Here is a 27,976-nt window from a genome sequence, read left to right as displayed (position 1 = left end):
ATATACATGCAATTAAAGAAATGAGAAGTTTGGGGGAGATTTATCATAAGGTAGGATTTTGAGCAGTTGTCTATGTGTTAGAATGGCAGGTTTCCAACAGTCCGGTGTATGTGCAGTGTTAAATGCCTTGTTATGTGACTGATCAGCTGTGTGTGCTCTATGTGAATAGACTGCACCAGTCGCATGTATGTTTAACATCTGCTCAATTTCTGCCTCGTTTGCTATGTTTTTGCACAGGAAATTCTCACATACCTCAAACATAAAATTGAGCAAAAACTTCCCCCTGTAGTAGCAATGGGCCCACATACACCATTAAATTTGCATTCTTTTGAAAATTCTCTGTTGATAAATGGTGTTGCCCACTCTGTGGTGTATTTTTTTAAACCATTGCGTGACTTTAGAGTTGCTTTTTTTTTCCCTCGCTAAAAAAAAACGAAAATTTGCAACAATTATACGCCAAGAAGCTACATCGGACTAATGATAAATCTCCCCTATATCTTTATCTGCCTGTTTCACAGAACAATGAGCCCAATACCAAATGAGAATCTTATCTTTAATATGACACCAGCAGAATGTTCCTTGGTACTATAGAACCAAAGATACCGGCAACTAAAAACTTGACTTCTAACTTTGGGGGTGATTTTTTTTAAACGGGTAAACAGAAGAGATTTCATATAAAAGAGGGAATTATAGATTGGCTAAGGGATTTACCCCTGCAGTAATTCCAAAGAGTATAATGCCATTATTTTTCACAGCTGGGGAGTTGAACCTCTGCATTGCAAAAGTTAAATTCAGAACCTTGAAAAACAATAAGTGATTTATTTGCTTCAGAGCAATTGTTTTTTTTTCTTCAACACACAATACGTTGTGTGTAGATACCCTAACTGTACCCACGTTACATGTGAGCAGTGGAGTTTGTATGGCGACATCTACATTTACAGCTTTAATGTAGCTTCAAAAATGTTAATCACAACTCAAATGTTCTGTTTCTCAGTTAAGCTTCAAAAGCGGCCAAATAAATGATGAAGATGGATGAGGCTTCCTGTTCCACAGCAATAAATGGGAATGCATTAAAAAATATCCAAAACCTCAAGAAAAATGTAAAGACAAAAATAAAACAAATTTGTGACCGGGACAGTTTTCATAGTAAATCATTGGGTGGCAGATGTAGAGAAAAGACTGAAACAATTGGAGTCGATGCTATGGACCTTCATGTCTATCAGGCACCAGAGTCTTGGCTCATTGAAAACATAAGTTTGTATCCTCCTCTGGTTTTCACTCTTTCTCCTCTTCTGCATCCACACTTTCTTCCTCACTTTCAGATTCCTCTTCACTGTCCTCATAGTAGACACGATTAGTGTTGACAAATAAGTCACTATCATCTTCTGTGTCGTCGTCATCCTCATCATCCACTACAGACTTGTCAGTTTTGGAATTCCACGATTCTGCCCCTTTGTTACTATAATTTAGATAAAAATAAACTCAAATGTGTTAAATATGGAGCTGTTAGGGCTCATGCACAAGAACATGTGTGCATATGGCCAGCAAAGAAAGGGCTGTGATGCCCGGTGCCAGCACCACACTGTGAACATGCCTAATAGAAGGCTATGGGAAGTTGATGTTTGTCCGGGGAGTTGATCTAACTGCCATATTGGGGTCAGTAAGGAATTTTTCCCTACGGTGGCCAAATTGGCATTGTAGGGCTTTTCTCCTTCAGGATAAACACTATATAATTCATTTGTTGGATATGATTGACCGGTGCTACTGTTATTGAAGAATTGCTTGACATTCAGCTTTTTTGACCACGCAAGACTGCACTGCTAGGTATTGGGTTGTTGGGTGCAGCAAGAAAAATGCAGTTATATTCCAGGATTGTAGCTGGGTTTGGAGAACTCCGATTCATTGGTGTGCGGGATCTCTTCACTGAACACAGCACAACCCCTGAGTTACTGTTATTGATATTGAAACAGAATCTTCCTACAGCGGGAGAGGGGGTTTGTTCTGCAGTACAGTGATAAGATCGCACACACCATTGTGCCAGCATGCTCCCAATCCAGCTACAATCCTGCAATATAATTGTATTTTTCAAAGTCCTGCTGCTACTAGCAAAAGCGGCAGGGTTTCACCGATATCCACTGCTGCTGCCCAATACTGTCGACAGTTAGGTATAGTCAAAACTGCTGACAGATTCCCTTTGAAGACTCCATTCATGTCCATTGGACTGCTGAAGAGAAGCCAAGTTCAGTGCTCTTTGGAAGTCAAACTGTATGTACTGGGGTGCATGGTATGATTGCCATTCTCAAAAGAGTCCCAGTGGTCAGACCCCTACTAGTCTAGCAGTTACAACCTAATCAACAGATAAAGGGATAATTTTTTAGGCTGGAACAGTGCTTTGAGTGTGTATAAATAAATAAAAATTGCCACCTTGTCGTTACACGCACTAAGGAGATATAAGAAACTAAAGAAAAGTACACAAAGATAATACCTTTCTTTTTCCTTAGCAGGATGGTCAGTTACTTCTTTATTGAAACCCTCTGGCCTTAAAGATTAGAAAGAAGAAATATGTTCAGATACGCAAGAGTAGGACAAAGCTGTTCTTCGTATTTTAAACAAAATTATTTTACACTATATGTAGCAGCTGTTTTGTGGTTTACAGGTAAAATGTAATAGCAATAAGGAAGACTAAGGCTGCATTCACACGAACGTATGGGCGACGTATATATGGCCAACATATATACAGCATATATACGCCCCCCCCCATACACTTCTATGGGCTCAGGGCCCTGTACGGGAGCGGTACGGTGCAGCACACGTGCGACACCGTACCGCTCCGTGGCCCGTAGAAAGATAGGATCTATCCTTCTACGTAATACGACGCTGTGCGCTGTATATTCCTATGGGGGTGAGCCTCACTCATCCCCTGCTCCTCTCCACAACGCCGATGTATGCCCGCCGTACTACGGTACGGCGGGCATACATCGTGTGAATGTAGCCTTATGGTGATGAAATTAAGAGTAGATAACAGGCCTGATGTTGTACACAAAGCTTACTTACCACAGGCCTTCTTTCTGCAGAAGTCGTTGATGATCTTTATATATGATAAAAGCTATTTCTGCCTTCACCTTTTCTCCTTCAGCTATAGGATCAACAATAACAAAATCACCTATGTGGAAGAAAAGTCACCATGAGAACAAATAATATGACACAATTCATCTTCAATAAAGAAACAAAAGCCATTTTCCATTGCACTGTACCAGCTTGAAGTGGTTGTCCACATAAGGTAAAAAACACATAGGTGACCTGGGTGAACTGTATACTTACCTTATCCTGAACTTACGGGGTCCCTTGCAAACGTCCGTTGCTGCAGTGCCCATTTATTTACAACGTCCAGCAGCAGGGGCCCCCCTAAAGGGCCAGAAGCAGAGCTTCCTCACTACCAAATGTCCAGCAGCAGAAACCTTACAAATTAATATACTTAGTACTTACCTCTGACTCTCACCCCCAGCGTCCTATTCTCCTCCCTGCATCTCCAGCTTCCTGCCAGTGCACGAATGGGCAGAGAGCATAGACATGACTCCTCTCTCCATCTCCAGCAGGGTGGATAAAGAGGATGCCGGGGTGAAAGCCAAGTTAATTTTTTTTTTATACACTCATGTATAAGAAGAGATTTTTTTGTGCTGAAAAACTCAGTTTATCCTTGAGTATTTACAATCCCTGGACAACCCCGAACACTGCTGGACTTAGATGGATTTGGTACCAGTTACTATGCCTTGCCTTTCAGATGGTATCTTACATGCCATAATGGTAAAGTGCTGAGATAGATGTCCAACTGTGTCTGGTTACACTCTGGGACTTTGCTAAGGGAGAACAACAAAAGTGCGTATAGTCGAGTATGGTAAAGCCAGAAATGCAGTTCTAGAGACTGCTATGCCAAACTGCACCTCCATATGCCACCAATATAAAACAGAGAACATGGAATTGTTTCAAACAGAAGTTTGAATAATATTTCTGCATATTGTTTAAGGTTTGTTATTACCTCTCTTAATCCAGATATTCTTTCTGAATTTTGTGGGCATACTAGCTAGAAACCGGTCACCATCCTCAGTCTCAACCTCATGAAGATTATTGCCAGGACTTCCTAAAACCTAAAAGGAGAAATACAAGAACATGACAAATTTAGCACAACTTGCTAAGCATTCATTTCTCTTTTTATGGCACTATATAGCTGCCCTAATTTGCTTAACAATGTTGTGACGCTGCTGTAGTTTAAAAGATATAATAAATATCTATGTGTATAGTTTTTTTTTCTTTATTTTTTTAGGTGGGCGTAGACATTACATACGTTTTGTAGCACAGCACAAATTATTATTTTAGGTTTAGCTGAATCCCCCCCCCCCCCCCCCATACTACAGTAAGTGTTTTTTTTTTAATTCCTTTTTAAAGTGCTTTTGCTTTAAGAATTTTTATATATTTTATCATCTTTTTCACATGTAATAAACATTATCTGCATTATTTTGTCTTATAAGCCTTGTTTCTTGTTCCTTTTTTTTTCTGTAGTTGGTATTTTCTGGTATATTCTAAGAGGTATTTCTGGCTTTACTGGTGTTAATTACGGTCACATGACACATTCATTTTGTTACTTTGCGATCTTCCTCAAAATTTTTTGTGTGTATGTGATGACACAGCCGGCATCAGAAAGACCCGGTGTCCCTCAACTTTCTGACGTGCTGACGTAGAAAGGCTGTAAAAGTATTCTTAGTGGGTTAAAGTAAAAAATGCTACATTTTGTTTTTTAATATTTTAAACACTTTTTAAATAGTGTGCTTATGTGGCTTTAAAGAGATTACAAAATAATGAATAACATGTTATGCTTCTCTATATGATCCATCAATTCTCTCCCTGTGTTCTGATTGTGCCTAATTCCCACTTGTGCTTGGACCTCTGTTATAAACCTATGTCAATTTAAGTGACTTTAATGATGATAATAATGGAAAACAAAAGGATCTGTTTTACTGTCCTTTCAATTCATGGCTCTAGTTATTGTCCTTTTCATATTTCAACAGAAAATTGGATGGGAGCCGCAGTGCTATTTTTTTACTCTAGTAACAGAAGCCTTTTGGAAGTGGTACAAACAGACACCAACGGAAACCATAAAAAATCCAATGAAATCAAAGCACAGTTAAAAGGATACGTTACACTTCCTTTATTATAATTTTAGAGATGGAAGTAAAAAATGGAGGTCAAACGCAGGTATGAACTAGGCCTTAGATGCAGGTGTCCTTGCATGATATCGCTGTATAATAGAAGGGCAGGGTATGCTGCCCATGGGATCAGGCCGACATACGGGCCCATTACCAAGGGCCGCACACGTGTGCCTACGAAACCTAAGGGGTGTGGGGTCCAGACACTTACTCGCACTATGCGCTGGTCCTCAGTCGGTTGGACGTAATCCAGAAGGACTTCTTTCACCACATGTTTTCTTTTTGTGGCTTTTGACATTGTTTTTGGTGTAAATACTGGCGATTATCGTAGAAATTCACAGGCTTCCTTAATGCATTGCAAAGGAGACAACCTAAGACACACAAAAGCAGAGCAGAAGCTTATCTCAAGCAATCATGTCACACTACAACTCCCAGCATGTCCTGAAAGCCTTGGTTTGTGGGAGTGAGCTTTAAGAAATATTAGAGCTACTCCTGTCCTTATACATAAAAATAGAGACATTCTTTAGGACGATTAGACGTCAGCAAAACTTATTGACGTGAACGACGTCTTTATCCTCAAAACTACAGCAGAAGTATCCCCCCTGCGATAGATCACTAAAACGGAAAACACCTCCATAAGACACTATAATAAACACGACCACGAAGAAGATTAGACGTACCACTAATTACCACATGTACCAGAAGCATGGGCTGCATTACCTGCCACTTCCGGGGTACAAGAATTGACTGTAGCTGCGCGTTATTGGAGTACAAACATGGCCGCGGGAACTACTTCCGGCTACGTCTAGAGCTGAGCTGAGAGCATTGCTTTGGCCAGGGGGCGTTGGAGCGATAGAATTCGTACGCGCGTGCGCGCCCGTGCTGCTTATGGGCGGTGCCACATCCTATATCCACAGGAAGCGCCAAGTGCTCTGTAAAGTTTTGACTGGGAGCGTTATTAGTGTGCGGCTGCTTGGCGGGAAGGTTACTACACGGGCAGAGAGGTGAGTTATTAGAGAGTGGTTTCGCATTGTGGCTCCTGGCGGCCCGTGTTGTGCACTAGTAGCAGAGCGCACGTTGTGTGGGTGTGTGTATACAGACCTGTCCCTCAGTCTACGGGGCTGCGTTATATGTAGTAGCTTGTACTATATCCTTGGAGGCCTGGGCAGTAAGGACCGGTTCACACATCGGTGCAAACAAAAGAATCATCTGTTATAACATCCATTGATTTCAATGCACGTTTTTTTAAGGAAAAGAAGAGCTTCCAGGACTTTTTTCTTCCTACAAAAAAAAAGTGTGGATGGGAAAGGGTCATAACTGGCGTATGGGTGTTACATGACAGACGTGGTCACAGCCCTATACACTTCATCGGTGAAACTGAAACCGAATAAGTGAAGCCGCTTAAAAAAAAACCCATTCAAAGCTTACACTTAAAGGCGTTGTCCACTTTCAGCAAATAATTGATGTTTGTGTAAGGAGACGTAATGTCCCACTATAATTCTGTTATCAATTTTCTATATCTGCTTGCTGTCATGCTATAGGAACCTTCTATATTTACTTACTGTGGATAGAAATCTGCCCTTTGTCTTGTGATGGAGCAGCAGGTGCACGAGCCATTATCATCTCAGAGAGTTATCAGAGCCATGCAATACTATCTGCTTGTGCAACTTGCTTGATTTAGAAGATGGATTTCCTTTAACATAGTTGTTGACAATTGTTCAAGACGCTCCCCAGACAAGATCAAAAATGATCTGAAATTACAGTTATTCATAAGAAGTTTTAGTTTCTTCTTTGACCCAGCTCAGACTGGTTCCCTACATTGTGCTGATGAAATGCTAAAACATGGAAACCTCGCTCTCCACATTTTGGAATGGATACTTTAGTTTGACTATTATCCCATCTCATGTTACTAGGCTGCTCCCTGATGTTACGGGGGCATTCTCACAAGGTAGCCCAGAGAGTTTTCTTTATCCCATCCTGGAAAATGTATTTGCATAAGAAATCGGTGACATCCATTGGGTAAAGAGAAAATATAAAGGATTTTTGTGAACAGTCTTAAAGGGGCTTTCAGACTTCGGGGATCATAAACGTGTACATTATAAAGAATAAGTTCTGCTGCTTCATTTCATTCCACTCCTGACTTTGGCTACAAAAACATTTGCTTGTTCTTGCCAGTGAAATTTGTAGACTAAGGCTTAATTCTACAGTAGAGGGGCACATAAATACTGGCCTATAATAAATGTCCACCAATAAACCTGGAGCATCAACATCTAATTATACAGTCATGAGGCTGAGAGATGGCTGGAGGGTATCAGGCTATAACCTAAGGCATTGTGGTTACAGCTCGATCGCATATGCAATGTTTAAAGGGTATGTAATGATACTTGTATCTGTATAAAATTAGATGGATGTTTGATAATTCTATAATTTTGTGATCAATCCCTTTAGGAAAGCCAGCAAAGATGTCTTCCACATCACAGAAACATAGAGATTTTGTGGCAGAGCCCATGGGCGAAAAGCCAGTGACGGCTTTAGCTGGCATTGGGGAAGTACTGGGAGAAAGGCTTGAAAATAAGGGCTTTGACAAGGTAAGATTTCATTTTCTTTGTAAGATGGCAGGTTTTTAATACATGTTGGATGTGCTCTGCTCTAGCTGCCCCATTGAGGAAGTTTTGTGGCTAGACAGTGTGGAAATTGCAGCATTTACCCTGCACAGGGGGAGGGCCTCGTCCCAATCGCATATGCATTTCCAGGGAAACGCATGCAATCAGTAACCAGGCCTTGGTGATTTGCATTTAAAAAAAAATACAAGACACCGGGACCTGGTTATAGTTTGCATGCGTTTCCCTGGAAATGCATATGCGATCGGGCTTAGGCCCACCCCCTGTGCGCTAGCGTCACGTTACGAACCAAACGCTAGTAGAACGTGTGACCCTGGCCTAAGTGGAATGATTAATGTATGGAACATTGAAAGCTCTGTTAAATTTTTGGGCACCAGGATGACATAATCTAAGGTCCTGTTACATTTACTACATTTGCCCCAAGTATCTTTCTGATCACATGAAATAACCGCATGACATTACAACCTGATTTTTGTAACATTGCAGCCATGGAAATGAACCATTGAGGGATAAGTACAATGCTTTTAAATCATAGTTTTAATGAAGTCTGTATTTTAGGTGGGTTAATTTGAATGACAGGTTCTATTTAAACAAAATCTACTATTCTTCTATTTAAATCAAAATCAAGCATGATAAACAAGGGACACTTACTCATAGATCCAGGGCACCGTGGCTAAACCGAAATAATGCAAATGAGCCGGAGGCGCTCACGTTTCGGCTAGCCAGCGAAAGAGCGCTGCAGACAGCCGGTGGTGTCACACTGCTGTCTGCAGCGCTTTCTGCCGCCGCCGATTATGTATTATTATGGGTGTGAATAAATTATGTCCCGGCGGAGCCAGGAGGCGCTCGGCTATCCAAGCAGTGAGCACCTCCGGCTCGTTTGCATAAACTTTATAAGTACATATTTCGGTATAGCATGACAGCAGCAGTCCCCCGTCACTCCTAAGGTAATGTTCATACCTTTGTGGACAGTCGACCACCCATAAATGTGGTGGCAGATGTCCTTTAATCACATGCATTAATTTGAGTCTGTAGTTAATACAAGATTTATTTTCTAGGCCTTTATTGTCTTGGGTCAGTTTCTCGTGCTAAGGAAAGATGAAGAAATGTTCAGAGATTGGTTGAAGGACACCTGTGGAGCCAATGCAAAACAAGGAAGGGATTGTTCTAGCTGCCTGAAAGAATGGTGTGATGCATTCCTGTAAGACTGTTACCTTCCCAAGTCCAACCGGAGGTCCACGAACAGCCATGTCTTATCGCTACCTGCATCTTCATTTATGACCAAGACGAGCAGCTTAAAACATTGGATTGCTCTTGTTGAAAGACCAGAAAACCACCAAATGATTCAAGCATCTCCCTCCCCTAGGCTTTGTTCACAAACTTCTATTGTGAGCTTGTCCCAAGTTTGATGTTCAATATGAAAATCCAAAAAAGAAAAAAATAATCCAGCATGAGTATTGGAATCTTCTATCCACTAGCATTTCACTGTACTTCAGAGTCCACAAATATGGCGTGGGACACATGGCTTTCAGCAGCAGAATGTCTTCTGCAGAACAGGTGTGAATATTCCACTTCAATAACGCATAGAAAAATGGGTCAATATTTTCACTTGAAGGCCTGCAAGTTTGCCTACGGACCACCTTCTTCATCCTCTGCATTACAATGGCTTAAACAGCAGTGGATGAAAGTTGAAGGGAACCTGGCACCACTTAAGATTGTGCATTACATAATAGATCTTGACCCCAAAGCTCTTGAGTTTATCTCTTCCTACAGCCGCATTGAAAGAAAATCTGGGTGTAAAGTTTGCTTGGGGCAATTTGAGCCTCTGGCACATGCACAGTTTGTTAGAGTTGAGGGCAGTACACCTTGCTTCACTGCACATGCTCTATAAACTGGGTGACCGCACAGTGAAGCTGTAGTGCCCTGAGCTTTAACAGGCATTCAGTGCATCTTACCATGCCAATACCAACTTTACACTTTTGTTTTCTCTGATGGCAGAGTAACCTGAATATGTTTGGGGCCCTAAACCCAAGCTGCATCAAGTCTTGCTGGTGGTTAAAAGGTCCAGACTGTCCTGTCACAAGTCCCATCCACTTTGCTGAAACTGTAAAACTTGTCAGATTAGATGCAGGCAATTATGTGATAACCTGCTGTATCTCCCCCATGTGACTTCATTGCTGTGTTTAATTCTTTGCCATCAGTCGCACTATTTTACAGCAATGTCTTTCTCTGCACTGGTGGTGACTTTATCATATGTTGTATTCTGTTGTGACATCATTTTAAGTCTATTGATACATGAAAATTTTAATTAGTCACTATAGAAATGCATGTTTCCTAACATTGCATTGTCATGATGATATAGGTTTTAAAATATTTTAAGCTGAATTTGTTATGCTTCTTTTTCTTTCCTGTCATCAGTTAATGTTTTAAGCTGCATAGACACAGGTGAGGGGACTTCTTGGTAGAATTGGGAATGTAATAAGGAAACAATTCACATGTAAAAATTAAACTGGTGCATTTCTTTCTTGGAATTTGACATGTTTTATGTGGGAAACGTTTGCCTGCTGTTGTCACTTGTCAAATATGTGTTCTGATTTTAAAATAAAAACTATACCAAATACTGGTGTTTTTTATATTCTTTTAGCTTGCAGTTTAAAGGAAATCTACCATCATAATTCAGAAAGGAAAAGCTGGAAAGCAAATATCTCTTCTTTGTACATTGTTTACTCTTCTTGATTTTAATACACATGCCACCAAAAATTTACTACAGTGTTATCAAGAGTAAATTTAAAAAGGGTTGTCTACCTTCAACAAATTGATATGGTTTGTTTAACCTTTTGGTGCTAGTAACAGTATGGCGTGGAGCCAATGCCGATTCAGCTCTGCATCAGAGCTGAGTCGGCATTGGGAATCGTGGGGGGCCATTGATAATCTACCGCTGATATATCCCTGTGTAACGGCTGGGGTCAGACTGGCTCGATAAGCATCAGGGGTGGCGATCATTGCTATGGCAACCCTAGGGTCTTAGCTCTCCTTAGTAAATGCCTGTAAAGTCCTGTCACAGACGTTACCTTACAGGCAGTGTGTCAGTCTATTCTTCAGCATAGGCTGAAAGTTCTAATACCCTGCAATACATCATTACTGTATTATATAACTATAGAAGTACTGTCTTATAGCAATTGAACGGTTTCCTGTTCATGTCCTATAGTGAGAAGTACAAAGTTTTTGAAAAAATTTTTTAAAATAAAAATAAACTAATCAAAAAGCCCCCAAAACCTATGTTATGGCCCCCATATTATGCTTGAATATAAAGTAATCACGTTCGTACAATAAAACAAAATAATTATAAACCAGCGTGATGAACTAAGCTAAAAAAAAAATTTAAAAACACATGCTACTTGGAAAATGGTGATGCAAAAATTATAGTTTTTTTTTTCCCACATTAGGCTTTATTGTACAAATTAGTAAAACCTACCGGTAAGTAAAAGATGTAGAGGTTTGGCATTGTGGTAAATGTACTGACCCGTTGACTAAATATAACATATTACTTTGAGTTTATGGTAAAAAATCGATTACAGAATTCATGTTTTTCTAGAGCATCTCATTCTGCAAATAATAAGCCCCCACATGGCAACATTAACAGAAAAACAAATATTTAATAGCTCAAAGAAGCTCGCCATGAACCAAGTAAAAACCACTAAATTCTATAAGGCAAAACTGGCTAATGCACGGGCGTCCTTTCCTTCTGTGGCTCGCTGTACACCCCTACAACAAGTAACATTCACATGTGAGGTGTCTCTGGGTTTTTCTTTTTATCTTTTCTGAATTTGTAAATTTTAGGGCTAAATGCATGTATTACCGACAAAATTGGACAATTCTAAATTTTGCCTCCATTTTGTTTTAATTACTATGAAAATCTCAAGGGGTTAACAATCTTCCTAAAAGATGTTTCTGATAGTTTGAGGGGGGCAGTTTTGAAAATGGGTTTAATTATATAGGGGGTTTCTATTATTACACAGGTGCCCTACTTAAGAACACCCGACTTACAGACAACCCCTAGTTACAAACGGACCTCTGGATGTTGGTAATTTAATGTTCTTTAATCTTAGGCTACAATAAACGGCTATAACAGTTATCAAAGATGTCTAAAATTAAGCTTCTCGTGACAATCCTACATTTTTAAAATCCAGTTGTCACAGAGACCAAAAAAAACTTCTGGCTGGGGGTTACATTTATACAATATACAGTTCCAACTTGCATACAAATTCAACTTAGGTTCTGTAGGTTTGTTCTCATTTTGTATGTAACACGGGGACACCTTGAAAATATGGAATGTTTGAGGTGTAAGCCTCATGACTTCAAAATAAATTATTCAGACATTTGAAATGTTATTTAGCAACTTAGATTGTAGAAGTAACTACAGGCGAACCCCTACTTAAAAACACCCAACTTACAGACGACCCCTAGTTACAAATGGCCCCCTGGTAATTGCTAATTTACTGTACTTTAGCCTTAGACTACAATAAACCGCTACAGTTATTAAAGAGGACCTGTCACCCCCCCCAAAAAAGACCCCACCAAATATGCCTCCCATAATCCAGCCCCTTTCTATTTATGCCATTTTTTAAAAAATTTGTGTTGTGAAACTTTTTTAAGTTTTAATCGATCCGACCTCTTACCAAATAAGAGGTCAAATCCTTGTATCCCGTGCGCTGCAGTCGGCCTTATTAATGAGGGGGCCGGCCAACAATCCCCCGCCCCTGTCAGTGGGGACCTGTAAGAATAGCCGGCAGCATCACGTATATTGCCAATCGCTGCCGGCTTTCTGCAATGTGGCCGCACTGCCCAGAACTGGACAGCATATTCCAGGTGAGGCCGAACCAATGCCTTGTACAGTGGTAATATTACATCCCTATCACAAGAGTCCATACCACTTTTCATACATGACACACTCTTGCTGGCTTTAGAGTGAGCTGATTGACATTGTGTACTGTTATTTAATTTATGATCATCTAGTACACCAGGTCCTTCTCAAGGGAATCTCTGAGATTTACTCCCCCAAGGACATATGTTACCTGTAGATGATTAGCCCCCAGGTGCATAACCTTATATTTATCCACATTGAACTTAATTTGCCAAGTGGACAACCAAACACTCAGTTTGTCCAAGTCCCCCTGCAGCCTATGAACATCCTCCATAGACTGTATTACACTACACAGCTTGGTGTCATCTGCAAAAATAGACACAGTGCTATTAATTGCTTCCTCTATATCATTAATAAATATATTAAATAATAGTGGGCCAAGCACAGAACCCTGGGGTGCACCACTCATAACTGGTGACCATTCCGAGTAGGAATCATAGACCACATCTCCCTGGATACGATTCTTCAGACAGTTTTCAAATTGCAAATGATTCCTGCCAAACCAATAGACCTTATTTTACCCATTAGGCGTCTATGAGGGACAGTGTCAAATGCCTTTGCAAAGTCCAAGAACACAATATCCACAATATCATTTTGGATAAACGATTTGCCTGAAAATGAAAGAATTTCGGAAAAAAATTCATCATTTTTTAAATTTTATCACAAACACAAAACATATAAATAAATAATTCCTTTATTTATATAGCGCGCACACAGATGACGCAGCGTTACATAGAGCTTGCCAAATCGGTCCCTGATGATGCTCACAATCTAATCAACGTACCACTATGTTTTGGTGTGTTGGAGGAAACTGGAGGACCCTGAGGAAACCCACTCAAACACGGGGAGAACATGCAAACTCTTATCACGAAAAAAAACCATATCAAAATCGCTTTGATAAGTAAAACTGTGGGAAGGTGGCAGCTCTGTAAGTATAAAACTATTCCTAGCTGTTGCTTTCTTATATATGGAATATGTTATCTTACTCTCCCTAATTGACACCAATAAGTCAAGGAACTCTACTTTTACTGCATCTACATGTGGTAAACATTTCAAGTTATATTCATTGTGATCTAAAGAGGCAATACATTGATCTAGATAACCTCTTCCTGTTGACCAAATAAAGATGATCTCATCTATGTACCGCCTCCAGAGCACTAGACCCGCACCTAGTATGGGGGATATGATGTTCAATTCCCAAAACGCCATAAACAAATAGGCATAACTAGGTGTGAATCTGGTGCCCATAGCAATGCCTGTTTCTTGTAAATAAAATGTATCTTAAAAATAAAATAGTTGTGTTTTTGGATAAATTTAATACCATCTAGAATAAATGTTACTTGTTCATCTTTTATGCAGGTCATTGGAAGACAGAAAATGTGCAATGGCTTGTAGCCCTAAAGAGTGTTTTATGCAGGTATACAGGGAAGATACGTCTAAATTGGTTAATATCCAATGAGGTTGCCACTGAATGTCCTCTAAAATTGAGACAATTTGTGTGGCGTCTTTTACCCCTTACTGACATGTGACGTAATACTACGTCACATGCCTGGTGCGTGTGCATGGAGAGGGCTCACGGGCCGAGCCCTCTCCATAGCCGGTAAGTCTTTGCTGCATATTACAGCAAAGGCTTACTGGTAACACCCGCAGTTGGTGTTAGCGTCACCATCTTGCCGAGGATTGTCGCTCCCCGTGATGTCATCAGGGAGTGGTGATTGGTCGCCATGACAGCCTCAGGTCTTCCGAAGACCCGAGGCTGCCTCAGTTTAACCCTTTCTTTACAATATGCGATCAGAACATTGTAATGAATGAGGAGGGAAATCCCCACATATTGTCATACTGTAGTATAGCAGTATATGGTAGGATCGATCAGACAACCTAGGGTTAATGTACCCTAGAGAGTCTGAAAAATAGTAAAAATAAAAATAAAGTTAAATAAAAGTTATATAATTAAAAAACCCCCTACAAATTCAAATCATGCCTCTTTCCGTAGAACTGATATAAAAATAAAAGTAAAAATCGTAAACACATTAGGTATTGCCGTGTCTATCAGAATATAATAACTATTTTTCACTGCGTTTAACCACGTAATTGAAAATATTGCCCAAAGTCGAAAATGGCAAAAAAAAAGAGATCAAATGGTCGTACAGTTCTAAAAATGATAGCCTTGAAAACGTCATCAAAAGTCACACAAAATGACACCACCCACAGCTTCGTACACCAAAGTATAAAAAAGTTATTAGCGCCAGAAGATGGGAAAAAAAAATTTGTACAGGAGGTTTTAATTTTTGTAAATGTATGAAAACATTATAAAACCTATACAAATTTGATATCTCCGTGATCGTGCCAACCCAAAGAATAAAGTAGACATGTCAGTGGGGGCGCAGAGGGAAAGCTGTAAAATTCAAGCCCACAAGAAAATTGTGGATCCTATTCAGTCACCACAGTAAATGATGAAGGAGGTTGGTTGCCTTCTAGACTTTACTGCAGAGAGTTGTTTACTTACCCTATTATTATTGTCATCTTTCACACCATATGACTGTGATCACCCTTCATCATCTCATGTGCTCCCTGTCATCTTGCTGGAACTTCTTGTTTGAACAACACAACTAAATCAATAATAAAGGTTTTAACATATTATTCTGAAGTTGCCCGGGCCCGGAGGGACGCGGCAAAATATGGGACCATAATGTGGGAGATCCGGATGGCCATTGCTGCCAGAATCGGCCACATGAAAAATCAATTGCGCCTGTGTCCCGACACAGAGCAGAAGAGCTGGGAAGATGACGAGGGCGTGGCAGATAAGTAACTGCTTTAATATTTGAAGAAATGGGCATATTATAAAATAAGGGAGGCTATATATTATAGATGGGGGGCTGTAATATTATATAATAGAGGGGCTGAGTATATGAAGGGGAGCTGTATATAATATAAGGGGCCTGTATATAATATAAAGGGGGCTATATGTAATAAGGTGGTCTGGATATAATAAGGGGAGCTGTATATAATACGGGGCAGGGGAGAAACTAGGAGCAGCATTGCCCCATAGCAATTACACTCATATATATACAAACACATCTATATACATAAACATACATTTCTTCACTCATAAACACACATTTATACACTTTTACAAACATTTCTACACTTGCACACATATATAGAGCATATACACACCACATATACTGTACACATGCATACAGTGGCAAAAAAAGATGCACAGCATATATATACACACCGTACACCATATACACATCGCAGATAAACATACATATATGCATAACATATATGTTATATACATGTACAGTGTGCAGCATAATATGTATGTAATGGTGCACATCCTCCATTATTTCGTTTGAGGTTGGAAGATTGGGCCCCCTGACACTGCAGACCCCATAGCGGCTGCTATGACTGCTACTACTGGAATTACGCCCTTGATTGGAATTTTATGGGTGCAGTGCGGAGATGTGGTGCCGGGAGCTGAAGACTTCTGGCAGAAAATTCAACAGTCCTGGGTGGGAGAAGACGTAATGATGTCCTTTTCCTGATGGAGCTGATCATCACCTGTGAGGTACTAGATGCCACTATTATCTATGTCACTGAACGTCTACTAGCTCTTAGCACGTGTAGTGTCAGTCACAGAGGGTCAGTTACTATTTAAGTAATGTCATATCCGGTTGTAGTTTCTTTTTAAAAGTTTGTCTGGTGTGTTGTTGGGGCTAAGGGGCGGCATTTAAATTTTCACCCCAGGCAGCAAACAGGCTATAATTGGCCCCGATCGTAGCTTGCATAAATCAACAGAAGACTTGATAAGTGTGCAAGTAAGAATGTGATTTTATTTTAAACACTACAATTCTATGAATATTTTAGTATTAGTTTTAGTAATATTAAATTCTATAACTTTTCAATGCCATGGAATAAATGAAAAATGGATATAATAAGTTTTTAGTAAGGAATCCGATCATATTGTTAATAGACACAATCGAATGTATCTTTACTAAAAATGCATCTTGATTGACAATCGCAGATCACATTTGTTCACATGCTTTGCCGATTATAACTGGTTTAAATTTTGGAGCCATTTCCCTTAAAACGTAATGACATTTTTCCACCTATGGATGAGAAAAAACAGACAAAGAATATAGTTACATTTATACACTCCCATACAACATACACAATACAGTACATGTAACTATTTTACTACTCTTTTTACCCAAATTTTATTTTGTAAAGCTGCTACACTGCATGATGACAGATATCCACCAGAAATGGATACCGTTGAGTGCAATGGTTAAGTAGTTAGTCGTTGGCTTCCTCCTTTACCATTCTACCTCTGGTGTGTGCAGTTGAGCCCGTGAGGTGCAATGTGATGATGTTGTTCCAGTGTCAGAAAGGGAGACATTTAAGGGAGGTAGCAGGAAGCAAAAGTGGGAGGTATGCTACTTCACTATATAGACACTGTATGTACAGATAGTACAGAGTTTAGGGGATTAGCTGCTGTGCTCCTTTATGAGGGAATACAGAGCATTATGTGAAGTAAGTTCGGAAGCACCCTATCCACCTCAAAAAATTCAGAAAAGAAAAAATGCCATATCTCTAAAAAGAAAAAAGATGAACCACACAAAAATGACATTCTTTTGTTTGCTTTGAAATGTGGGAACCAAAATAAACAATCTGTTCGAGTCATTTTGAAACTGGAGGTCAGGCGAGTAACTAGAAACTGCTGGGCCCCATAGATAATATTTTAATAGGATCCCATTTCCTGTATGAATAAGAACACTTGACATGTAGCTTTACAATAAGGGGGAGACTAATCAGGGTTCAAACCACAGGATAGGCGATTAATAGCTGATCAATGGGAGCACAGAAACAGACGACCACTTTGGCCAGTTGGAGACCTCAATATTTGGTGGCACAGTTGCCTGGCTCAGTTATGCTGCGAGGAGCACACAGTGGGGCTTATTTACTAAGGGTCGCACTACTCACTTTTGTCAGACTGTTCACTGTTTTCGGGATTTGGCAGCTTTGATAGGTATTTAACAGGTTTGCGCTCACATTGTGTCACACGTGATCGGATTGTGGCGCAGCTGTGCTGGCTTTCATGCGGCAGAAATCGGGGGTCGTGCCGTCGGACAATTCGACTGATTTGGACTGAGCGCGGGATTTAAGTTTCAAATTGTGTGGCAAGACAATGCACTTACATGCACCAGGAAGAAGAAGGTGAACTCTCAGGCGGACCTGAGCGGGGGAATCGACACATGCAGGATATTGGGCGCACGATCTTAGTTATTCGCGGCAGAGTGCATTGTCAATGCACTTTCAGGGAACTCCAAGGAACGGGTAAGTAAAAGGCCCCAGTGTCTCAATAGATCTCTATGGGGGCTGTGAATTATCAGCAATTTACATGGATAGCTCACCGCCCCAGATACAGTTGTATGCACCTGTCCACCATCAAGACCAGATCTCCCAGATAGTGTAGGAGACCTCGGCTGCTACACCTGGCTGCCCGACCTCCCCGTGAATCATGCCTGAGGCCTAATCTTTTCTGCCCAATGATACTAACGCAGCCTGGCTGCCCCTCACCATCCCCGGGAAGTGTAGGTGCATAGTACTTTACTTTAGAGCCTCTGGAGGGAAGTTACTCCTGGCATAGGGCACCTAGACGGAATAGGGCACTGTGACTCAGTGTGGTGCTGGAGCAGGGGCCGGGGCTGATCGCCCATGCACGCCTGTGATGCGCCACAGACATTACTGCAGCACATGCTCGCAGATCACCAGTGCTGCGTCACTCCCAGTCACAGGTCCGGCAGCCCTTACATCGAACTGCATGTCCTCTGATGCAGTGGTACCCAACCTTTTTGTATCCAGGGAACCAGGTCGGGTAGCCCTCTTTCCGTGGTCCATTTGTCAAAATAGGTGGTTGCCCAGCAAATACCCTGTATCTAACTCCAACCCATATAATGTTTCATTTCTAGCAGTCTAAAATGCCCCCTTTCCTGCAGCTGCTCCCTTTCTGTAGCCCTCTCCTGGTGCTGTTTTTTCTGTTGTCTGTCTATATAGGAAAAGAGGCTACAGAAAAGGAGACACTATAATACCCTCTTTTCTATAGCCTCCCACACACCTATAATCTTACCTTATCTTTGGCCTTTGTGCTATGAGCAAAAAAAAAAAATCATGCTGTAATTACTTGCTTATAAGCCAAGGCACCTATTTTTACCACAAAAAAGAAACTGGGAAAAGTTATTGACTTGGGTATTAGCCTAGGGAGGGAAATTTCCAGCAGCCTCCGCTCACTGATAAAATGTCCAGCAGCAGAACTTCCTTCATCCCCCATTAATGAAATGTCCACAGCAGAGCCCCCTTGAAAAAGACTTGGTTCCACTCCTCTGCCCCCAGAACTATCTTCCTTATAGTGTTCATGTGTACATGTATTATCCCTGACTTGATTTACACCACTAGCTACACTTCTGGTAGAATCTCCTCAATTCATCTCTGTGCCTGGTTTACCCCTGGTTTGGCTATTGGATTCCATCCATGATTACCTGCATCTTAACAGGACCTTACAGCAAGCACAATATGATGATGATGTTTAGATGGTGTTTAGTTTTTGAGAACCATGCGCTCATTTAATTTAAAAAAACACTGAATTCATTGTGTAAAGCAATTATTCAGCATTGAGTACCTGGTGAAAGGTCCCCTTAAAATGAAGGATAAAGGATTAACAATAATAATTAACTTTTATATGAAACTACAAAAACAAGACGTACCGGCATGTCATCAAAGCCAGGGGTCTTGCAGTTCTTAAAATCTTCTTCTTTGAGACATCCTGTTGGCTCTACAATAACTGTAAATCGGTAACTTATTCCATTGGTGACCTTTAATAAGAAGACATAAATAAAGAAGAGGAAAGTGATATATTGCAAACATAAGGATGTTGCCAGTAGTTTAATCAATCCACACTGCTTCAGTCAGTCAAGGAAATGTGTGGCAAGTAGGTGGCCGTGTGAATCCATCCTCAGAGTAAGTACACATAGGAGATTTAGCAGAAGTGTCTAACAGTAAAATTGTTCTGGTTGCTCATTGCACCCAATCAGAGCTCAGCTTTCATTTTCCCACAGCAGCTTATAAAATGAAAGCTGAGGTCTGAGTGGTTGCCATGACCATGAGAATATTTTTTTAAAGCAAAAATATCATATTATGTGGACATTAGCTCAAATTTATTAAAGGGGCTGCACCAGTTTTTTGTCACATTTTTTACTGAAAAGAACATCATTGCACATGTATTTAAGAAGTGTATGCAGCTGCACTGTGTCTGACGAGACAGAAAAAGTGTGCACCTAAAGGGGCGCGTTAGTGCTTAGTCAGAGTTTGCTACTCATTTAATACAGCGACTCGACAGAACTGTGTCGCCCGCTATATGTTAAAGGTGCCCCTAAAATAAAATGATGCATACTTCCCAAGAAGTGCAGGGGGCAAGAGACAATTAAAGACCTGCACCAGTATTCCATTATCTGGCACACCCTGCACATTTGTGAAGCGAACTACACTGCAGAAAGTGCACTGCTTTTGATAAATATGGGCCATTGAGTCAGGGATTTGTTCTGACTCAAGTCTCAGTTCATACTACTGTTCAAACCTCTGTTACTCACCTCTGCTTAAAAAAGTAAGGAACAGGGTTTTAACACATCAGTTAAAAATCTCATTGATATTCATGTAAATTGATGTATTTTTTTCCCATTTGAATTAGCACATAGATAATGAATGTTATCATTTTCCATTGAATTCCAAGGGAGATGGATAGCTAGATGCCATGTGGGCGGTGGGTGAAGGGAGGTTCAACTTGTGGTGGAACGGGCTGGCTCATGGGTGTCCTGTCCCATGCCTACAACAAGATATCATTCAATAGTACTGTATGAAGTTATACATGAAATTGGTACTATGACTAACACTGTAGTACTGTATTATGCAAATAGTACAAAAACTGGTACTGTAAAGGAACACTGTATGATGCAAATAGTACTCAAATTGGTAGTGTAATGCTAAGACTGGTAATGTAGTGGAACTCTAAATGCAAATAGTATTATAGTGGCACTGCACTATAGCAGCAAAGGAGTAGAAAATGTAGTACATCAAATATCAGAAATTATTTCAGATTTCCACCTGCCCCACTACAGCATCCTCTCCCTACACAACTGCCTCTTATACAACACAATCACATGTCCGCCTGGCCAATTACAGCCATGTGCATAGAGGAGCTCCTGTAGAACACATGCCATTTAGAGTGTCATGGTACAAGCCATGTTTCTCTGGCCATTGCCACACTTTCTCAAGTCTGATGGTGGACAAGATTTCTCTCATGCTGCATCTACAGACTGATAATAGAATAGGGTGCTTTTTAAAACTACAATTTAGTTCAGTGGACATTGACTATATATGTGAATTTACAAATATGAAATATGGAAATATTAGTTTTAAAATATAAGATTTACTGAGCACAATACTGACCTAAACTGGCCATAATGTTGTACATCAATAGAACATTCTTTCTTAAAGTAAGCCAACCAAGACTAGTCTAAAGATGCACCAAATCTATCACCTTGAATCATTTTAGACTGTCTAGTCCATGTGTACACTGTCTAAACCTTTGACATCATTAGCATACAATATTTTCTGTTTGTCATAGGGGAATAATAATGAAGGATTAGAGGTATGTATATTTAAAAAAATTGATTTCTAAAATGGGCTTTATAAAGATGCACATTGTTGGTAGGAGGCAATGCTATGATTTTCACAGGAGATATATTTTAAGACCCTGAATCTTTGTAAAGAGTAACATAGAATATCATCAGCTTTAACCAAGTTGCGCATAACCATGGTTTATCTATGGCTGCACTTCTCGGACTGATCGCACTACAGATGAAGGAACTCCATGCATCATGGTGATTCACAAATTGACCACATTCATGTGCCTCTAGCCTTAGTCAGGTTACCTTTGTATTAATTATTAATCATAATCAATGCAATTAAAGACAAAGGGGATATTTATTAGGGCTTCTGCGCCACGTCAGTGGTGTAAAAGCCCTAAAATAAACCGTAATTCTAGATTATAGCTAACACTTGTGATTTTTTTCCACAGTCCGCCACCTTCACACCATGGGGGGGCGTGAAGGGAGGGGCGTGGCCAGCTGGGTGGTTGGCGCGGCTGGCAGGCAATTTTTTTTATATGTGAAAATTTGCCACCTGTATTTATTTTTATGCCAGGCAGGGCCTGACATAGATATTAACGCTCCGCAGGACCCCGCTGGATACATCAAGAGGCCATAGCCTATCCAGCTGCGCTAGAACAGCAGAGGGGCTATCTGCACCGGCGTATGATAAATGACCTCCAAAAGGTATTACCTGTGAGATCAATCACACATGGTGGGAACTATTCACAACCTACCGTCTATGGCCACCTATGCAAACAAGGCTTAAGGTGGACCTTAGTTGAAAAAGATCCTGTCTTTGTGTCATGTACAGTAACTCACGAAAGAAAGCAAATGTGGTAGATCAATGTGTACTTTTAACTGCATGAGACAGTGGAAAGAATGTCCCATATGGTGCATCTGAAAACAAAATAACATATAATGTAAAATTTAAAAAAAAAAGGAATACACCAAGGTTTCTTTACCTGCACAGATGCCTCCTCCACTTTAGTGAACTTGCTCCAGTACAGACTGTTACTGTTTTTATTGTAGGTGTTCTGAAGAAGCATCACCATGTTAATAACTTTTCTTGAATTCAGGGGTAATGCTTTCCATCCTCCAGTAATATGAGCGACCTCTGGTACTATCAACTCCTCCTCAACAGCACAATAGCAAAAAGTGATTAAAGTGAAGAAAAGAACAAAAAGCTTCATCGCTCTTTCTGGGAAAGGAACCGATGCAAATGAAAATTGCAACACAAGTGGTCTGGCAATACTAATACACCTTATATACAGTATATGCAACCTGAATCCAGCCTCTCCCTCTGAGCAGATAAGGCGTGTAACATTCTGAATAGCAAATATTAAGACTTGTCAACAAAGGAGGGGGTTGTATGCTGTTTATCTTAGATTATGCATGCTGATCCTATAAATCTTTTTCTCATAGTGGATCTTTTAGCAATCAGTGTAATACACTGATGTCACATGGGGCTCAGTCATATCAAAAAGTTATCTGAAGTAAATATTTCTTTACAATAACGCTTATGAAGTATGTGTTACTTGCATCCAGATGGTAATATTCCTGCATTAGAATTGAAATTTATCAAAACATTTTCAGCATCCAATATGTTGAAAACTTAAAGAGAACCCGTCATGCAAAATAACCCCCCTAAACTAAATATATTTTCAGAAACTGCCATTAGAGAGCATTGCCTGTATCCCTTTATTGTCCCTCTACATGCCTGTAAACCTAAGCAATGAGGTCCTAAAGCTGTATGCAAATGACCTGTGAAATGTCCAATGAAGCATTAGCATATTCAAGCTGTCCACTCTATTCATGAGTGGGAGGCACAGCCACACCCCCAGTGCATGACTGACAGCCTGTATAATGGTGTGAGGCTGTATAATGATGTGCTTCCTGGTGCTGGTGGCCACGCCCCCTGCAGCCTGTGTGTGCATGTGTGTGTGTATAGGAGAGATACAACAGCTCCAGGCAGCCATGTTACAGCAGAACATGTCAGATTCATGTGTAGCTGATGTCTGTGTCTCTCACCTGTATATTAGGAGGATGCAGCATGTCAGCAGATGCAGCACACACACAAGCCATGCTTTACTATACATTACACACAGACATGAGCAGGGGGAGGAGAGAGGAGGGGTAACAGGGGTGACATCACTGCCTCTGACCATGTGACCAGCCTCATTTACATAATAAAGAATAGATGATTTTACAATGATTAATGTATGAAATAACTAGATAAAGGCTGGGATGGGATCCTTGTGAGCTGCTACAACAGGTAGAGGTGACAGGACTAGTGACACAGACCTGATGACAGGTGTCCTTTAAGGTTTCCTTAACCTCCCAAAAGAAGAAGCCTATTTTAAATGTTCAGTACCACAGATACTTTTGGTTTTTTATAGGGTCATTCAGATTGCAATCAGTGTTTTGTATGTTTTCTATAGGGAGTGCTTTAAGAGCAATGGTTCTCCATTGCAAACTACATATAATATTACTTAAGCCGATGATTTAAAAAACTTGTTCTGGGAACCTGCAGGATTTACTGGCTGAATGTAGAACTACTTAACTAAGCAGTGTTGGGGAGACCTTAACTGTAAGGCTTCAGTCCATACTGAACATGGCAAGTTCAGCAAACCACGTCAGGTTGTCATTCAGGCTTTGGGTTTTGCTTGGGGAAACCACTGCAAGCTACTTGATTGACAACCAACTTGGCTCAGTGCCATTATAGAGAGGAGACAGAAACGGAAAAGCTGCAGCTGCAGGGACACTGAAGGAAAGACTAGAGCTGCAATAATTTCATAATTGCCTTTTTTAGGGCAGTTAGAGAGGTGGAGAGAGAAAACAAAACAGGGCAATTGCACTGCAAATAAGCGTTGGGTAGAGTACTTAAAATAATTTAAAAAATAATAAAATAAAGACATTTTAAAAAACAAACAAATTATTTAAGCATATAGACATAGTGGGGTACATTTACTTACCCGGTCCTGTCACGATCCCCGATCTGGACGGTCCGATGAAGATGAAGTCCGGCGCAATTCACCAACATCGTGCGCCCGAGATCCTGCATGTGTCGCTTCCCCGCTGAGGTCCGCCGGAGTTCACCATCTTCTTCCTGGTGTATGTTAGTGCATGTCTTGCGAAACAATTTGCGATGTTAAATTCCGTGCGTTGTCCGAATCCGTTGTCCCGCTCCCCGATTTGTGTCTCGTGAAAGCCGGTGCCGATGCGCCCAAATACAATCGCGTGCAGCAAAAACCCCTGTTAAATGCGGCGCAACATGGAAATTGTTGGGAAACCCGACGTAAATGCTGTCCGCGGACCCTTAGTAAATGAGCCCCAGTAACTCTACCGTTTTAGATGGTCCTGTTTCCCCTGCTGCTTGGGCAACTTCCTCCTCCTATTTCTTGGCTTCCTGCAACTGAGCTATCAATGTTGGCTTTTGACTATGCGGGCAATTCAGTATTTGATGTGCAGGCACTGAATCATGTAGTAGCTCATGTAAGCCAAGCTGGGCAGAGGCAAAGAAGAGCTGTCCTCAGTCGAATGTGTATCCTTTTCCTTCGTATCCCCTTAGCCATGTTCCAGTAACACATTTGAGCTGTGCTGGATTCCACCCCACTTTGAGGAATACTCTTCCTCCTTCTCCAAAACTGACCCCTGGCTGCGCAATGGAGTACCTGGCATCTGTTGGGCCAGTAATCCATCCTGAGAGCCATGTTCATTCTGGCCAGACTTCTATTTTGTAAATAGTTTCTGTTTTTGTAATAACTTTCTTTTTTTCTAAATTTTTTTTGTTTTTGTAAAGCAAGGAGTTAACCTAGAAGTGTGGAGGGAATTTTTCCCCACATGGTGTCTTTCGTACAGACTTTCATGCAGATTTTCAGTGCGACCTTTAGCCGTTTTCCCATGTCTGTGCTAAAACAGGTGGTGTTGGCTTGACACTGTCTGGATGAGGAGGAGGCAAGGAGTGATGTGCTGCAATCATTGGTGGTGGAAGTACAGGCGCCACAGTGATTCCTACCTCGGTCCCAGGCTCCACTACAATAACCCAGTGGGATTCTTGGTGAGCGCCACAGTAGGTGATACAAGAGAGGAGAAGTGCAGGATAAACTGCCGGTAATAGTTCGCAAAGCCGAGGAATCTCTGTACTGCACGTAGTTCTATTGGACGCGGCCACTGTAGAACAACAGACAACTTGGCGGCCTCTGTCGGAGATAATATAGCCGAGAAAAGGAAGACTCCATTGGTGAAATCGTCACTTTTCAAGTTTGGCGTAAAGGCGATTGGTCCTGGGACGACTAAGGACTTGCCATACGTGGGACTGGTGGGATTCAGGATCCAGAGAGAACACCAGAATGTCGTCCAGATAAACCATGACATAGGTATATAGTAGATCGCTTAAGATGACGTTGAGGAATTCTTGGAAAACGGCTGGTGCGTTGCCAAGTCCGACCGACATTAGCAAATACTCGAAGTATCCATCGCAAGTATTAAAGGCGGTCTTCCACTCGTCACCCTTGCGGATAAGGATGAGGTTGTAGGCTCCACAAAGGTCCACTTTGGAGAAGACCTTGGCTCCACGCAGACGTTCAAACAGCTCTGTGATCAACGACAATGGATAGAGGTTCTTAACTGTGACCTTATTAAGACCGCAGTAGTCAATGCATGGACCGAGTGACCATCATTCTTGGTCATGAAGAAGCCTGCACCAGCCAGAGAAGAGGATTTATGTATAAACCCCCTCTGCAGGTTCTTTTTGATATAACCTGACATAGCTGCAGTTTCAGGCACAGAGAGAGGGTACACCCGACCCCAGGGGGGGGGGACGTTCCCAGCAGAAGATTAACAGGGCAGTCATGGGGGTGGTGCTGCGGCAAAGTCTCTGCTTGCTTCTTTGAAAATACGTCAGCAAAGTCCTGATAACAAGCTAGAAGACCCTCTAGAGACTTGGGGGCTAAGTAAGAGACCAAGACAGATGCTGGATGAGGAACCTCCATGCACGAGACCGGCAGCCTGGACAGCAATGTAGAATCTCCCCCGTCTTCCAGTTAACAGGTGTGTGGAGCTGCAACCATGGAAGGCCCAACAGGATCCTCCTCCATCGCTCCCGGTGTCGCGCGCTGCCATTTTGCCGGGCCATGCCTCTGTTTGTTTACATGGGCATGGAAGCAACCCACCCCCGTCCTCATAAGCACTTGATACAGTGCAGAAAATAGGGACGGGTTGGCATGGCCGTAAATGTGCCCCGATATGTAACGGCAAGTCCAATACATACGACCAAAGTTGGTCTTAAGTATCATGGCGATGATAATTAACCTAAGTGGAGTTAAATAACATAGGTGAATGATATAGAATTGGGTTAGCCTATCATTGATGGCAGGAGACACGTATATATAGGACTCAAGTACCTCAGTAGATAGATCCTCATCCAGTTCTGGAATTAGAGTTTTTTTATTTCTGTATTACCGGCAATTGGACCTTATTCACCTTATTATCTATTAAGAATGAGTATATGGTAGAAATAATGCTTCCAATGCCTTGAGAATGAACAATCCCAATAAGCAGGTAGGTCAAAATTTCTGTTCTGGGATCTGTGTATTGGGTCTGGATTGCATGACGCATATGGAAATATTTGTAGAAGTTGCATTGGAAATTGATCAGACGATTGGTCAAAAGAGAGAAAGATGATTTTTTACAAATCCCCTATGGCGTATATCCCCTATACACCCTGTTCCTTCCAAAAATCAGTTTCTTGCCGTTTGAAGCAAGTAGGGTAAGTCTATGTTATGCCAGAATGGTGATTCATCTAGAATACCCAAGAAGGGAGATATGTCTGTAGCTGCTTTTCACCCGGTCACTGGAGTTCACAGAAAGTGCATTGTCCGACTATAATGCACCGTGCGGCAATTCACTAAGACCGTTCAGGTCCGACAGAGTTCACCATATTTTTAGTGGTGCATCCTAGGGCTAGGGCTTGCGACACAATTTAAAAGTTAAATACCACGCTCAGTCAGAATCAGTCGGACAGTCCGACGGCACTGTCGCATAGAAGCTAGCGCAGCTACACCACAAAAAGGGCTGCCTGCGTCACAATTCCAGGGATATTTAAAAACAGACATCTTCCGCAAACCCACCTCCACCAACAATCTTTTGGACTGGAACAGCTGGCATCCCCAACCATTAAGATCTGGCATACCTATTGGACAATATCTCCGAGCCCGCAGAAACTGTTCTGACGAGGCTACCTTCAAGAGAGAGTGTGATAATTTGTTCAGGAGATTTAGGAATCGGGGATACCCCAAAAATGCCTCTATAAGGCCTACTCCAGAGCAAAAAATGCGGATAGGAGAACCCTTTTTCAACAGAAACATCAACAACCAACTCAGCAAATCATTAGATGTATTGGCACATATGACGCTTATGCAGATACCATCAAGAAAATCCTCTCCAGGTACTGGCCAATCCTTACAGCAGACCCAGATTTGAAAGAGAAATTGACCTATAAGCCTACCATCACTTATCGCAGAG

The 27,976-nt window shown here is 41.2% G+C and overlaps 3 protein-coding genes across 4 annotated transcripts; 1 reads left to right on the top strand and 2 right to left on the bottom strand.

The window, feature by feature from the left end:
* Positions 1–799: 799 nt before the first annotated feature.
* On the bottom strand, positions 800–6,065 carry EIF1AD (eukaryotic translation initiation factor 1A domain containing). Of its 2 annotated transcripts, none has more exons than XM_072117902.1 (6): positions 5,922–6,065; positions 5,413–5,572; positions 4,037–4,145; positions 3,055–3,163; positions 2,486–2,539; positions 800–1,459 (listed from the first exon to the last, which is right to left on the bottom strand). In XM_072117902.1, the coding sequence occupies exons 2-6, from the start codon at positions 5,497–5,499 to the stop codon at positions 1,276–1,278; spliced, it is 543 nt and encodes a 180-aa protein (XP_071974003.1). In that variant the 5' UTR covers positions 5,500–5,572; positions 5,922–6,065; the 3' UTR covers positions 800–1,275. The 2 variants fall into 2 exon arrangements, with proteins under 2 accessions (XP_071974003.1, XP_071974002.1); XM_072117901.1 differs by having other exon boundaries at positions 5,882–6,036.
* BANF1 (barrier to autointegration nuclear assembly factor 1) lies at positions 6,049–10,442 on the top strand. The gene is made up of 3 exons (XM_072117904.1): positions 6,049–6,205; positions 7,650–7,789; positions 8,881–10,442. The coding sequence occupies exons 2-3, from the start codon at positions 7,664–7,666 to the stop codon at positions 9,025–9,027; spliced, it is 273 nt and encodes a 90-aa protein (XP_071974005.1). The 5' UTR covers positions 6,049–6,205; positions 7,650–7,663; the 3' UTR covers positions 9,028–10,442.
* Positions 10,443–16,556: 6,114 nt separating this feature from the next.
* Positions 16,557–22,746, bottom strand: LOC140068964 (cystatin-1-like). Its single transcript, XM_072114306.1, has 3 exons — positions 22,417–22,746; positions 19,514–19,621; positions 16,557–16,858 (listed from the first exon to the last, which is right to left on the bottom strand). Exons 1-3 carry the CDS (start codon positions 22,642–22,644, stop codon positions 16,775–16,777), a joined length of 420 nt encoding a protein of 139 aa, XP_071970407.1. The 5' UTR covers positions 22,645–22,746; the 3' UTR covers positions 16,557–16,774.
* Between the last annotated feature and the right edge of the window lie 5,230 nt (positions 22,747–27,976).

This window comes from Engystomops pustulosus, chromosome 7 (assembly GCF_040894005.1).
Source record: "Engystomops pustulosus chromosome 7, aEngPut4.maternal, whole genome shotgun sequence".
Taxonomy (NCBI): Eukaryota; Metazoa; Chordata; class Amphibia; order Anura; family Leptodactylidae; genus Engystomops; species Engystomops pustulosus.
This window is presented reverse-complemented; position numbering and strand designations above follow the sequence as displayed.